The 13,648-nt window shown below is 36.6% G+C and overlaps 4 protein-coding genes across 4 annotated transcripts; 2 read left to right on the top strand and 2 right to left on the bottom strand.

The window, feature by feature from the left end:
• Positions 1-39: 39 nt before the first annotated feature.
• LOC111499797 lies at positions 40-1,719 on the top strand. The gene is made up of 2 exons (XM_023151490.1): positions 40-792; positions 1,044-1,719. Exon 1 carries the CDS (start codon positions 273-275, stop codon positions 756-758), a length of 486 nt encoding a protein of 161 aa, XP_023007258.1. The 5' UTR covers positions 40-272; the 3' UTR covers positions 759-792; positions 1,044-1,719.
• LOC111499485 (aspartic proteinase NANA, chloroplast-like) lies at positions 1,031-1,759 on the bottom strand. Its single transcript, XM_023151047.1, has one exon. The coding sequence runs from the start codon at positions 1,757-1,759 to the stop codon at positions 1,031-1,033; it is 729 nt and encodes a 242-aa protein (XP_023006815.1).
• Positions 1,760-6,392: 4,633 nt separating this feature from the next.
• Positions 6,393-9,290, bottom strand: LOC111499735 (trans-cinnamate 4-monooxygenase). The gene is made up of 3 exons (XM_023151391.1): positions 8,447-9,290; positions 8,223-8,356; positions 6,393-7,092 (listed from the first exon to the last, which is right to left on the bottom strand). The coding sequence occupies exons 1-3, from the start codon at positions 9,229-9,231 to the stop codon at positions 6,494-6,496; spliced, it is 1,518 nt and encodes a 505-aa protein (XP_023007159.1). The 5' UTR covers positions 9,232-9,290; the 3' UTR covers positions 6,393-6,493.
• A 3,092-nt stretch (positions 9,291-12,382) lies between these two features.
• LOC111499484 lies at positions 12,383-13,160 on the top strand. Its single transcript, XM_023151046.1, has 4 exons — positions 12,383-12,443; positions 12,531-12,607; positions 12,717-12,936; positions 13,024-13,160. The coding sequence occupies exons 2-4, from the start codon at positions 12,533-12,535 to the stop codon at positions 13,158-13,160; spliced, it is 432 nt and encodes a 143-aa protein (XP_023006814.1). The 5' UTR covers positions 12,383-12,443; positions 12,531-12,532.
• Positions 13,161-13,648: the final 488 nt, after the last annotated feature.

Below are 13,648 nucleotides of genomic sequence, written 5' to 3'. Positions count from 1 at the left end.
ATTTAAAAAATAAAAATAAAAAAAAATAAAAATAAAAAAAGAAGAAGAAAGGAATGAAAGAAAGAGGAGGAGTTCTAGGCGCAATCGGAGGGAGCAAAGGTGACGGATCCCTTAAGTAAATCAAATTGCCAAAGGTAAGTTTGCTGAATAATATTCCCTAAGATATTGATTGACGGAAAGGGCACAGAAGCTATGGCAATACAGCTACATTGGTATGCCACCGAAACGATGTAGCTCCTATCCGGCGGTTCGAACACCGCCCCGCCTTCGAAATGGAATCCAAGCTTCGGCAACATACCAAAATTCCACTCAGTGTCATTGAAGCAAAGTACGAAGTTCCTCTGCTTTTCCATTCGTCCGAATTTCGCGATCTTGGGAGCCATCGCTTCAATCACCGCATCGTGAGCAGGCTCCGTCAGCATCGTCAGGCTGGTGCCGGTGTCCAAGATGGTGCCGCACCCGGACTTGATGTTCCAGACGTGACGGGGGATGTTAAGGATCTGGTCGTCGACGGAGATTCCGATCAGTTGGACACCGTAGTAGCAGTTGTATTGGCCGCCGGTGAAGAGTTTAGTGGTGGCGGGGGGGCCGATGGGAGAGGACGTGGTGGCGGAGAAGGTCTTGGGGGAGGGGGTGCCGAAGACGAAGTAGCTAATGGCGGTTGTGTTGCGGTGGTGATCGGCGAGGCAGTAGGAGAAGCCGCCGCCGACGTTGTTTTCGGCGGCTTTGTAGACGAAGGAGTAGATGCTAGAGCCTAAGCCAATGAGGCCATCGGCTCCCTTCATGAAGTTTGTGAGTTCGACTTCTTCTGTGCAGCCGAATAGAATGTCCTTCAGTTGCTTTTCTTTTCCGTTTGTTAGTCTTACCGTTACCGTCTCGTTTGCGAATATTCCACTCGCACGCTCCCCACCTGTGTAGCTGTGTTTTTATTTATTTTTTTTTTATTTTTTTAAAACAAACCAACCAACATCCATTTATTGTTATAATGGTCCCCACCAAAAATTTTATTTAAAAAAAATAATAATAATAATTAATACCTGTAGGTATAGGAACAGGGGGTGTTAGGGGTTGGACAATCGGGTTGGCCGCCGAGATCAGGGAAATCATCGATGCACTGCTTGGAGGAACAAGGAATTGGGGAGAAAGAAGACGACTGATTCGCATAAAGCGCGTATCTGAATCTCCCTCTCATTTTGTTACGCATCTTATGCATCGGAGAGAGGTTGCTGCAATCTCCCCTGCACCGCCGGAATCTGCATTTCGTCCACAATAGGTCACTCCCGGTATCTGCAATCAGTGTGAACGTCTGCGGCGGCGTTCCCACTTTCAATTGCACGAAAAATTCACCGCTACCAAAATCAGCGCCGGGGTATGTTTTCAATCCTATTGGCATCTGCGACTGGGGAGGAAGATTCGAACCCGAGACCTCCTTCTCCTTCTCCTCCGCATTCTCCACAACTTTGGTCCAATTCAGCTTGGCGGAGATGGATCGGAGGCGGTTTTGATCGTGATGGCGAATATCCTTGATGCGATCCTCGGCACTATCCACCTTAATTTCGTCATCAAGCCTTTTAACCACGTCCGGATGGTGGCGGTGTATCAGATCCAGCCTCACGAATTCTTGTTCTTCATTATTGGCATCGCTTTCTTGTTTCAGATTATTGGCATTGCTTTGATCGGCGACTGCGACGGTGAGAGGAGAGAAGAAGAAGAAGACGACGACGAAGAAAAGGATTAAAAGATGAGAAATCGGCGACATTGCTCCGTTCCTGTCAGAGAAAACAGATGAAGCAAGGAGGAAGATGAGAATGGCGGACTTAAAAAGAGGAACAACATCTATAAACCCTAACCGTAAAACGTTAAATTTAGCATCATTTTCTATTTCTATTTATTCTAAATCTGTTTTCCTTATGTTTTCCTTATGTTTTTTAGTCTTATGGGTATCATTTTTTTACCTCTATTTTTTTACTCCTGATTTTGTGAAACTGTGTATTTTAGACCGATTTTGTCACGACCCAAATTGTAAAAAGACTTGGAATGATGCCCCGGGACATGTTTTCCTTTGTCACAATCCACGTTTCCCAAACACGTCGTCACTCAACCCGTAGCATCACATACCTGAAAAGGAAAATGTACGAAGGATGTGTATAAAAGTTATACTTATAGGCTCTCATCGATTCTAGGCTTAACAGATTCTCATAGGCATCTCATAGGCTCTAGGACGTCGGGTTCTAATCTTATCTCATTGGGGTAGTTTGGTTCTTTGTCCTTTCCTTTATAAACCTTGAGAGTTTCTTATGTTGAGTTGTGAATGACTGGTGTTGCTCTACGAGGCTGAAACCTAGATGGTTAGCTGAAACCTCCCAGATCGACAATAGTCCCCTTCATTGAGGGGCACAACCCCTCCCTTATCTCGTACGGCTAATGTGTTGTATGATGTGGGTCTCTCGTTCCCTATGCAAAACGGCTAGGTTTAGTCGGGCTTTGATAAAAAAAAACCTTTGTTCTCCCACGAAGCTATTGAAACCATCCACACATCTAGCACCCTAAGGACACACCTAAAGTGGTTCATAAACCATGGTAGTCTATTAGGCTCCTAGGAAAAAGGTTAGGTCTAAACCGGAACCTAACCACAAGTCTCTAGTCTTTGCATGTTACTTGTTCATTAGAATTCACTGATGGTGCAAACATTAATTATTTAGAACCAACCTACATAATTCATACAAAATAAACATATATGCTCAATGAGCCGATAACATCCATCAATACCCAGAGCTCAAAGTTCACAAATTTCATTCCTCCTTTCAGCATGAATTAAACACATACCCATATAGCATAAACATAAAATATGATTGCATTTGCATAACATTTCATGCATCCATAATCATATTACCTAAGTTCATTTAATGGAAAAGCTACCACCTAAGGTAAATATACTAGCATACATGCATTCCAAGCAAATCCTACAGGCATTTCTTCCTAAATTCCGTGTGGTGACTTACATTATTGATATGTGCCCTTCGTTTAGCGGTTCTACACACTTAGGGTGTCCAAAAAATGTGATATTTTTCAAGTAGGTCCTAAATCACATAAAAATATGGTTAAAATTTGAATTGAGATAAGAATCGAGCAAACGAAAGTTATACGATGAGAGCCTACAAGTAGGTGGCTTACTGAGTATAATTTTTATACTCATTTCTTTCTACTCTTTTTTCTTCAGGTACCGGTTGAGGTGGAGGAGCGTTCGAGAGCTATGCGGTCACAGAGGGGGTCGTTCCGGAACGTCAGTCTCCTTTTAGTCTTTTGGAGTCTTGTATTTCATTTTATATTTGTAGTTCCCTCTATAATATTTTGAAACAAAACTTCATGGTATTTTTATCTTTTACTTTTCTTTCCTTTTCTTTTCTTTTTTGTTGTTTTTCGTTTTCGTCTTCTTGGTCATAAACCGAGTTTCGAAGTCTCAAAAATTGGGTCATGATGCAGCTCAGTTGAGTCAATGAGTTACGAGTCGGATCAGGTCAGTACGCGGATCATGGGTCGGTTAGGGTTTGCAGAGCACGTGTTTCACATTCTGGTTGGAGTCGCATTGCTCTGCTCAACGCTGGACGTGTTGCTCCACGCAGCGAGCGACACATGTCCCTATTCTAGCCATGTGGGACTCCCCTCCCGCCGGTTGACATGTGGCACGCCAACGTTTTCTCTCTCCTTCGACAAATTGCAACACAATCAATTTCTGATAAGCTTCCCTCATTTTTCTTATTTTCATAACTTTAGATTTTGGAATCAAATCAATTTAATTTCTTCAGCAAACTCATAGATTGTAATGCAAACTACGTCCCGATATTTTTCTTGAATTTTAAACACCATCAGAGATCAAGTTATGAGCATCGGAAGAAGGTTCGTTACTCATTCCTACTGTTCTGGAAGATACTCTCGATCTTTGCATTTCCGGCCAAGTTTCTTCACAAAACTAGTGGGAGGACCTTCCCTAGATGAATAGATCAAAGTTTTAGGCCTCGATTCGCAAGAGAAGCCTTAGATCTGATGAAAAACTCACAAGATCATACCTCTTGAATTCCTTTCGGTTCATGATGGAAAGTAGAACTCCGATTTCTCAAAACTCTCTATCCTTAAGAGAAAAAGAGAGTCAAACGCAGCTCGAATTTTGTTAAAGTTCCTTCACAAGAATTTCTTAGTGGCCTTAGGAGATCGTCAAGAATCCAGGAAGGTTAGTATTATGGCTTAATTTCGGTTTTTCTTAAGATTAGAAAGCTTTTCTTGGAGCTAAATAATAAATTGAATTATGTACCAAAAGTAACGAAAACTCGTTGAAATTGAAAAACGCATTGCGTTCTAGAAAACAATTTTGCAAGAAGGAAGGACCATTGATACGTGTCTAACATGACAAAGGGAGCCACGTGTTAGGAGTGTAAGAGAGTCATGCGTCCACGCACCCGATAATAGAGTTGCACCATGTATCAACACAAGGAGCGTACATACTCCTCTCCCTTGACACATCGCTAAACGAGTGTGGCTATGCACGTTTTTTTGTTTACACGTTTGACCTCCCTTTGACTATTTATCATTCTGATCTCAATACTTACCTTAATTTAACTTGAATTAGGATCTACTAATATCAACACACACAAAAGCTAGCTTGAAAGGCAAGCTTCATTCCCGTAATTAACCACCAAACCTTAGGCAAGTAATACTTGCAGTATCGCTGGAATATGTTACCATGCGAGCCTTCCTTACCAAACTATTTGTTAATTATGTAATTAATCGAATATTATAATAGAGATTCTTGGAACCCACCAAATTAAAGACATATATATATAATACATTTTTTTTCCCTTCATATGTTTATAGCAAATTAGTTCTTGAAATTGATTGACATCATCCTCCACGACAACGTGTGATTTTAGAGCAGCCTCGACGGTAAGAGTTAGCTGGTGTTGCATTTCCAACAGAGCAATCGGGAGGTGGGTTAGGCGGTTGGCAAGGATTAGGAAATTTAAGAAACTTGGTCTCTGAGGCCACTTCTTGGCTCTACACGAGCATGCCAATTAAGACTAAACATATCAACCACGACCTCCTCGTCACAAAATTCTTTTTATGTTTTTTGATTGTTTTTTTGGGGTGATTTTTTCTTTCCTTTTCCTCTCTTATTTATAAATTTCATAATGATTGAGATTTACTTAAATAGGTAAATGGTTAAAGATAGTTTTCATCCTTTTTAAGTTTAATGTAAAAATTATTCTAAAAATAATACACATTCTAATTACCCAAAAAGGAACTAATTAGTTTTAATTTTGTCTCTTGTAATGGTTTAATTCTTTGTTTTGTAGTTAATATTTATATCCCACAAATTGTCTGGTTGGCTGGCGAAGACAAACTAAGGTCCGACGAAATCATAAAGTCAGACAAAATATATAGAGAGAGAGATCGTGTGCTTGTCAAGATCACAATGCCACATAGTTGAAAAAGTAGGACTGTGACAATATGCATGCATATGAACCCCTCTGACCCATGAGAAGCATATGAGTGGATGTTTTTTTTCACACCTATTTCAATACTAATCTTCTTTTTTTTTTTTTTTTTCTGAATTAGATTCCTCTACCCGCTTTCTAGAAATTTTTGGGACTTTTCCAAGCTAGTAATCATACTCACTAAGGCCCACACCAACGAAAATTTAGGAAGCAATATTTGTAGAAATCCCTTGGTTATGCATGCATCCTAGTTAAATAAATCTTAAGTTGCTAGTTTGGAATAACCAATACCTAGACATTTCTAGATTGTACTCTGTATACCATATTATGCTTTGCTACTACTTGTACGTTATTACACTATGACGGTAGATGGGATATTTGTGTATCTACACTTTTAGTGCTTGATAGACGTTATCACCCAGTAGAGAATATGTGGTTGTACGTATGGTTAATTGTACATTAGCTCAGGTGAATGAATGTGTGATTCCTCCCTATAAAGAATAAGACGTAGGATCGACTTAAATCTAGGGTGAAAATGTTAGGTTGGCTAGGCCGTGATTTAGGATGGAATGCCTCCCAAAGTTTTGATTAATCAACTCTTTAAGAAATAGATACCCTTACTCATGCGTATATAAAAACTTGGAAATAACTAATTCAATGTTAGAGACCTATTAGTCATTTTTACGGCTTAGGAATCTATTATACACAAAAATAAAATGCTTAGAAATTTAGACTAAACTTGTAATCTAACCTATATTCCACTTTACTTTTGGTTATTTACTTATATACCCAATATCTTTTAATTAATTAATCAATATTAACCATTTAAACATTAAGAATTAGTGGAAGTTTTTGAAGAAAATTTGATATAAGAAGTTTAAATTTATTAGACAAAGAAAAAGATATAAAAATAAAGCATTTGAACATTCAAAATCTTCCCCAAGTGTATACAACACACGTAATTTCAAGAGGGCGTAAAAAGAAGAAACATTTGAAGCTTAAGCCTAGAACACTCTTGGCTTGGCAACAATGGTGGAGTGCTTCAAAATGTGCAAGCTGAATTGGCCGCCTTTCTCTGAGGTGTCCAACTTGGAGTGTCCAGGAGGAGGAAGCAGCTCGAAGTTTTGAATCAAACGTCCAATTGTAATGCCAAGGATAGGCAGAGCCAAGATGATGCCAGGGCAACTTCTTCTACCAACGCCAAAGGGAAGGTATCGGAAGTCGTTGCCGTTGGCCTCAACCTTCGACTCCTCCTCCAAGAACCTCTCAGGGCGGAACACTTCAGGGTCCTTCCAGTTGGCGGGGTTGTTAGCTAGCCACCAGGCATTCACTAAGATCTTGCTCTCAGCTGGAATGTCGTAACCCCCAAGCTTCGCATCATGGAGGTTCATATGGGGCACAAGCAATGGGATGGCCATCCGAAGACGGAGGGTTTCCTTGATCACAGCCTGCAGGTAAGGCAGCTTGTGGGTGTCGGGCTCAGTGATCGGAACATCAGCTCCAAGTACAGTGTCAAGTTCATTCCTCAACTTCCTTTGAATTTCAGGGTGGTTTACCAACTCCGCAATGCCCCATTCAATGGACCATAATGTTGTTTCGATAGCTGTAAACCCAAATCAATAACAACGTTATTCCAACTATCAATTTCTTATCTTAGATTTAAATCAAAACACAACTTTCCAATAATAAAAAATATATATTATACGGTTTAAATGGAAAAATGCAATGGCTTCTTATGCATTGAAAAACACAGCGCCTAACAGGACAAAATGTCTAGAAATGGCCCATTCGTCCTGTCTTCCCATACGAAGCCAAAAACAATTATTAGGCGCAATTAGCTTTCTCTTCTGTCTTACTTAAAAATAGTGGATTTAGTTCTTACTAATATTGTCTATATTAATTACAAAAAGATTCATGAAAAAGAAAAAAGAAGAAAAAATTAAAAAGAATGAAAGATGAAAAATGAAACGAAGTATGTTCTACCAATCTAATCATGTTTACAGATACACAAACGGATACGTCCACCTAAGTGAGTCATTTATTTTATTGTTTTTAGAATTTAATTATTTGATTATTATTTATTATTATTATTACTTGGACAGTAGCTAGAAGGCCCAATTATGTAGCAGTACTTTCACGAGCAAGAAACCTTAGATGTCGGCCTACATTAAATGAGGCGTCGTATTGCAATTGCAATAGACAATAATACTGTAGACACGATAAGGCCAATTTTTATTTTTCATCTATTTAAGTTTAAATAAAATTGGTAGGTTTCTTTAATTTCTCCTCCTGATCTTTGTATAATCTTGTTAGTTTAAATGACTAATCTTTAAATTTAAAATTTTGTAATTAATTAGTTCCTAAAATTTAATAAATTTCTAGTGGATCCTTTACTTAGTCACTGGATTTTCAACTATGGAGATTGAATAGATTAGAGTTAATGAAAACAAATTTAAAAGTTAGACCTAACCTTTAGGAAGTTATAATACCTGTTAAATAAATAAAAAAAATTGTTGCTAGTTCAATATGTAAATTTGAATTCAAACCTAAAAATTTTAAGTTGAATTATATATCTCAACTATACAATTTGCTCAAAGAAAATTAACAAGTTCGGTGACTATTAAGTTTGTTTACTTGAGATTTACTAAATATTTCAACTGAATGTATCGTGGTAGCCTAAGATTGATGAGCAACAACTAGACGCAGAGAAAGAGGTAAGACTTTTAAACGTACCTGCAACATTGATGTTCTCAACGATGTAAAGGACATTGTCTTCGTTGATTTCTCCTTTCTGTTGAGCATCCAATATGTGATCAATTGCACATTTCAATCCCTCGTTTGATGTGCTCTTTGTGTTCGCCAATTTCCTGTTCGTAGTTCTTGATTTTCAGTAAAAAAAAAATTAACAGCACAGACAGATAAAATTGATTTCGATTTAGAGTTGATTCTGAACTCACTTCCTCTCCTCGACGAAATAGTCCTTGAATAGTTTGAGCCTTGTTTCCTTAACTTCCTTGCAGATTTTGAGATAACCTCTCAAGAATGGCCTCAAAATCGGGATGAAATCGCCATAGTTGTAATCGAAGCTCTGCGCCAATCGGCTCCTCTCTCCGTTCAGAGCCCTAAGTTTCTGAAACAGAGGATCGTCCTCACTCTCAAATCTTCTATCGAACATAATCCTGTACATATTGTTGTACATCATTAGCTGTAAACGCCTCCGGAGAACGATTCCAGTCGTCGCCGATTCCGGATTCTTCTTCACGTCCTCCACAACGCTTGCGGCCTCGTACTCCCATCCGTAACGGTATTGTTGTACCACTTTGTTCGTGAAAAACGGAACCGTCATTATCCGTCTCATTTTCCTCCAGTGCTCGCCATAGACAGTGAAAACCATATCCTGACCTTTTCCAGTAAAGATATCGAAGACAACGTTTCTGGTTCTAGATCCAAATTCGACTCCCTGAGTATGGAGCACCTCCTTGGCCAGTTCCGGCGAGGAGACCACCACAAGGTTCCTCTGTCCCATCCGAAGCAAGAAGATATCCCCGAATTTCTTGGCGAGATCCGTCAGATTTCGGTGATTCAAGTCATCGCCGACCTGGAGCCAGTTACCGAAGATCGGCACCGGCAATGGCCCTGGCGGAAGCTTGAACCGCTTGCCTCGGAGTTTGGAAATGGCGATGGCGAGAACCACAGCGACGAAGAGACCGACTAGAGTCTTCTCCAGGAGGAGGAGATCCATGGCGGAGAGGATTGAATGAAAGGAAAGTTTAGTGGATGGTTGATGAGAGTGGTTGAGAGAGCATTGGGGATTTTATAAGCATATTCAATTCAATCGTTGGGGAAGACGGCGATGTCTGACGGAACGAGTTAGGTAGGACTTATGGCGAGGTTTGAGGGAGAGTAGCTCTCAGCCGTTAGATTTAACGGCGTTAACAACTTTTCTTTCTCTTTTTAATTACAAAGGCTCCTAAATGAGAAAAGTTTATCCCATTGAATTTAATAATTTTTTTTTATTATTTTCTAAAAATTAACAAATGTAGGGTTAAACTCGACCAAAAAATATGAATTTTAAATCTCATTAAATCTTCAACTTTAAAAATATTATATTTTTTTAAGTTTAAATTATGTAAAAATAAAATAATTTAATTCATTTAGACTTCGCATTAGGACATACTTATAAATAATTAATATTATTACTAAAAAAGGAGAGATTATTTAAGACGGGCAGAGAATAAATTTCTTAATTTGTCGCGGAGAAGGTTAGGTGAATGGGGTTGGTGCGATAATGCGCCCCAAACCAGCCATTATCCCGTGTTGCCAACATCAAATTTCCTTTTCCCATAATTTCAAAGATCATGCCACGTCTTGTTCTTTTACCATCTTCTGGCTCACATTTGTTATGGTCTACGGTTGTAGATACACATGGTTGGTAACGCCCGCATTCGATAATTTTTCTTCTTCAGGGTAATTTTATTGTATTTTACAGTAGCTAATGTTAATTCGTAATTCAATACATTATAAATTGTATGAATATTTTTTTAATTATAAAAATTATATTTATACGCTTTTAATTTCTAAAATTTTATAAGAATGGTTCCTTCGACCGAGCCTCGTGGTCGAGGTACATCGATAAGTGGCAATGAAAATATAAATCAAAAGAACGTTTGATTGTAATAAAAGCAATAAATTAAAATGGTGTACGGAATGGTATAATGATTAATTAATTATAATTTTAAAATGAGATAGAAGGAAAGTATATTATTTCATTTGACTAATACTCATTGGTTAAATCTCACAAAACTTTATAGAAAATTTTAGACATTTTATTAAATTAATTAATACAATTTATATTTGAATTATTATACTTTTTTTTAAATAAAAATAAAAATAAATCAAATATTGTAGGAGGAAATTCAAACTAAAAATTTTATGAATTTTTTTTTAAAAAAAAAACATTGAAATTAATAAATCAATATGAAAAACATAAAAAAAGTCAACGGATATGGTTTGACTAGCCATTTGGAGGCGTTATGTATTTGACGGATGAAAATCCAAGCATGCCTAAGAAGTCCGAAATGGGGTTCCTTGACTTTTATTTCGTAAGAAATGCGACTTTTTTTTTCTTTTTTTTTTTCTTCAAATAATAATTAATTAATTAATTAATTAATTGTGAGAACGGGGGTTGGTAACGTGTCAACTCGCTTGTCTCTCCATTTCCAAATTTCTTGTACGTAATTTAAAAAAAAAATAATTTTCCTTTTAAAATTATTTAATATTTAAACATTAAGAAAATAATTACGTTGGAAATTGGAACTTAAAATAAATTAATATTTTTTAGTCACGTGATATTCTGTCAGAAAATTATTTAATTAATTAAGAGACTAAAATAAAAATAAAATATAAATTAACAATAACCGTGTGAACAAATAGAATTAGTGGGGGTAGAGGGATGACCACTTTATGTTCCAAATTATTGTTCTCACCTACTCCGTTAAAAGTGACGGCGTCACAGCCATTTACGACCAAACCCCATCGAATCCCTTTCAACTACTTGTGTTTCACGGCGTTTGCTCTAGCTCCGTTATCTTTACTTTTCAATTGTCCACGTCATACTCCTGCCAGTGCCACCAACCAACCCACAATATGAAATAAAAATTAAAAATAAAGTTTATTTTTTAAAAAAATATATATTAACCAAGTTAGGATGTAATTATGATTTAAATATATATTAATAAAAAATATATATTTACTGTATTTAGATATATATGAATTTTAATTTAAAAAATGTATTTTTATTATAAATTTTATATTATTATACATATTTCAATTTAACAAAAATAAATGGATAAGATAAAATTTTAAACTTTGATACAATAAAAAATATATACGAGCCACAAAAAATTAAATTCAATAAAAGTGAAAAATAAGGAAAAATAATACTTAAATATTTGAATTTTTAAATTTAATCCATGTATTTTTTTATAAAAAAAATCAGAAAATGAAAATGGAGTGGGTGGGATTTGAAAGGTAACTTACCCAAGACAATTAGTGGTATTTATTAAAATAGAAGTATTTATTCAAAAAGTATCTTTAATTAAAATAAAAGTTTTATCCTTTCACGGTACGTAGTTCTTGAAATAACGTTCGTTCAACATTTTCGTGTCCTGTGCTCTAATTTTGTTTGCTTTTGTCCTCTATTTCATCTACAACAACAAGTACTCGGGTAATAGATTAGTGACGTGATTGTCTCGACATATTTGATATTAGTCATATTTAGATCTTCGTCTAGCTTTGATAAAATTAGGGCAAGGCGATGTAACATGTCTTTCGTTCTATTTTATAGAGGTAGTTGGTTAAGATTTTTGCCTACTTGACACGCTCAAATCTTGGAATCTCTTTAAGATCAGCTCGTACTTCGAAGTACCCACCTTGACTTAAGGGGTGAGGGGTCATAACGTTATTGGGTCAGCTTAATCAAGTCAACTTCTATAAGTGAGCTCATCGATTATCATTCATAACCACATAGTAGGTTGATGCAACCTATTTGGGATTAGGTCAAATCCATGAGAAAACAATCAAATTGATGAGTAGTTATAAATAATATTTTTTTTTAATTAAGAAGAAAAAAGTTAAATTCCGACACAACGGTCCAAAAAATTAAAATGTTTTATCGTTAAAATCGAAAAAAATCATCCTCCTAGTTTTTTCCAAAGAAATAAAATGGTGTTGTTAACTAATTCATCGTCCTCGTCCTCGTCGCGCATATTCTCCAAATTAAACCTCAACTTTATACTAAAAAATCATGAGTATTATTAATACCTTTTACTGGTTCTTCCGGTTCTCAGCACTCCCAAATCCAGAAGCTTCTGAACACAACAATGGATTTCCATTTCGCCTCCTTTGCTTGCCTTCTTGTTTTCCTCGCGATTTCCTCGTCTGCAAATGCCGAAAGTAATTTTTCTTTTTATTTTTCTTTTTATTTTTATTTTTATTTTATGATGATTATTATTATTATTATTATTTTGGTGGCGAAATTAGATATGACGGAGCCACGGCGAAATGATAATCTGAGCCCATTTCAGGCGTGGAGGAGCGCGGTCGAGTGCATGTTCAACGTAAACCTTTTCCTAATTCCTTTTTCCCACTCTTAAATTTGTATTTATTTAATTTCTTTTTTATTTTTTAATTTTAAAAAGTAAAAAGTTGTGACCTCGGGGTGTACAGAAATCAATAGCGTGCACGGAGCAGCAACAAATATGGCTGAACTTAACGATAGAAGTGGCAAAAGAAGACATGAGAGGTTACTGTGGAGGAGGGTGTTTGGAGCACACGATGGACGTGCTAGACTGCATCGACGACGTGAAGAGGGACTTCTGGTTCGCTAATAACTTCGATACACCGACCCTTCGTAGCTTCCTCAATGAAAGATGCTCCAATTCAACGGGTACTCCACTCAGACCAATCTTCCCTACTCTCTCTATAAATAAAAAGCCCTAATTGTTTCACTCTTTTACAACCCCAAAATCTGCAGCCTTTTCATACAAGGATGTGCCCACCACCACCACCAGCGGCGGCGGCCGCGGCGCATTTCAAGTCCTAAACAACATGGTTTTATCCGTCATCATTCCCGTTTTGGCCTCAATTTTATCGTATAATTATTATTATTAATGGTCACAAAATCACAAACAAATAAATAAATGGAGTGTGTTTATTTCGTGTATTTTAATGTGTTAATTAAGGAAGAATAATACTATGTATCCCAAATAACAATGACTCTCTACAATATTATATAATATTGTCCACTTTTAGCATAACTTCTCATGCCTTTGTTTTGTGCTTACCCAAAAGGCCTCACACTATTCGAGAGTGATTCTTTGATTATAAACCCATGACCATTCCCTTCCCTGGATTAATCCAACAATAATGACCTATGCAGATTTACTGAAAGAGATTCGTCATTAATTAAATATTTACTTTAATTTTATTCTTTATTTTTTTTATCTTATTTATATTATTTAGACGAGTAGATTGTTAATTTTTTTTTTTTTTTTTGATTTTATCCCTAATTTTGTTACTTTATTTATATTATTTACCTGTTGGTATCAAAAGAAAAGAACAAGAGTAAAAGGAAGATTAAATAACGAGAACAAGAGTGA

This window comes from Cucurbita maxima, unplaced genomic scaffold, assembly GCF_002738345.1.
Source record: "Cucurbita maxima cultivar Rimu unplaced genomic scaffold, Cmax_1.0 Cma_Scf00027, whole genome shotgun sequence".
Classification (NCBI taxonomy): domain Eukaryota; kingdom Viridiplantae; phylum Streptophyta; class Magnoliopsida; order Cucurbitales; family Cucurbitaceae; genus Cucurbita; species Cucurbita maxima.
The sequence above is the reverse complement of the archived record's forward strand: the minus strand, read 5'-3'. Positions and strand labels throughout refer to the sequence as shown.

Excerpts from the sequence above, each read along its gene's own strand:
- LOC111499485 (XM_023151047.1), bottom strand. The coding sequence starts at position 1,759 with ATGTCGCCGATTTCTCATCTTTTAATCCTTTTCTTCGTCGTCGTCTTC.
- LOC111499484 (XM_023151046.1), top strand. The coding sequence starts at position 12,533 with ATGACGGAGCCACGGCGAAATGATAATCTGAGCCCATTTCAGGCGTGG. Across the intron at positions 12,608-12,716 it reads CGGTCGAGTGCATGTTCAAC|AAATCAATAGCGTGCACGGA; the intron begins GTAAACCTTTTC and ends CGGGGTGTACAG. Across the intron at positions 12,937-13,023 it reads AAGATGCTCCAATTCAACGG|CCTTTTCATACAAGGATGTG; the intron begins GTACTCCACTCA and ends CAAAATCTGCAG.
- LOC111499797 (XM_023151490.1), top strand. The coding sequence starts at position 273 with ATGGAATCCAAGCTTCGGCAACATACCAAAATTCCACTCAGTGTCATT.
- LOC111499735 (XM_023151391.1), bottom strand. The coding sequence starts at position 9,231 with ATGGATCTCCTCCTCCTGGAGAAGACTCTAGTCGGTCTCTTCGTCGCT. Across the intron at positions 8,357-8,446 it reads TATTTCGTCGAGGAGAGGAA|GAAATTGGCGAACACAAAGA; the intron begins GTGAGTTCAGAA and ends AACTACGAACAG. Across the intron at positions 7,093-8,222 it reads TGAGAACATCAATGTTGCAG|CTATCGAAACAACATTATGG; the intron begins GTACGTTTAAAA and ends TTGGGTTTACAG.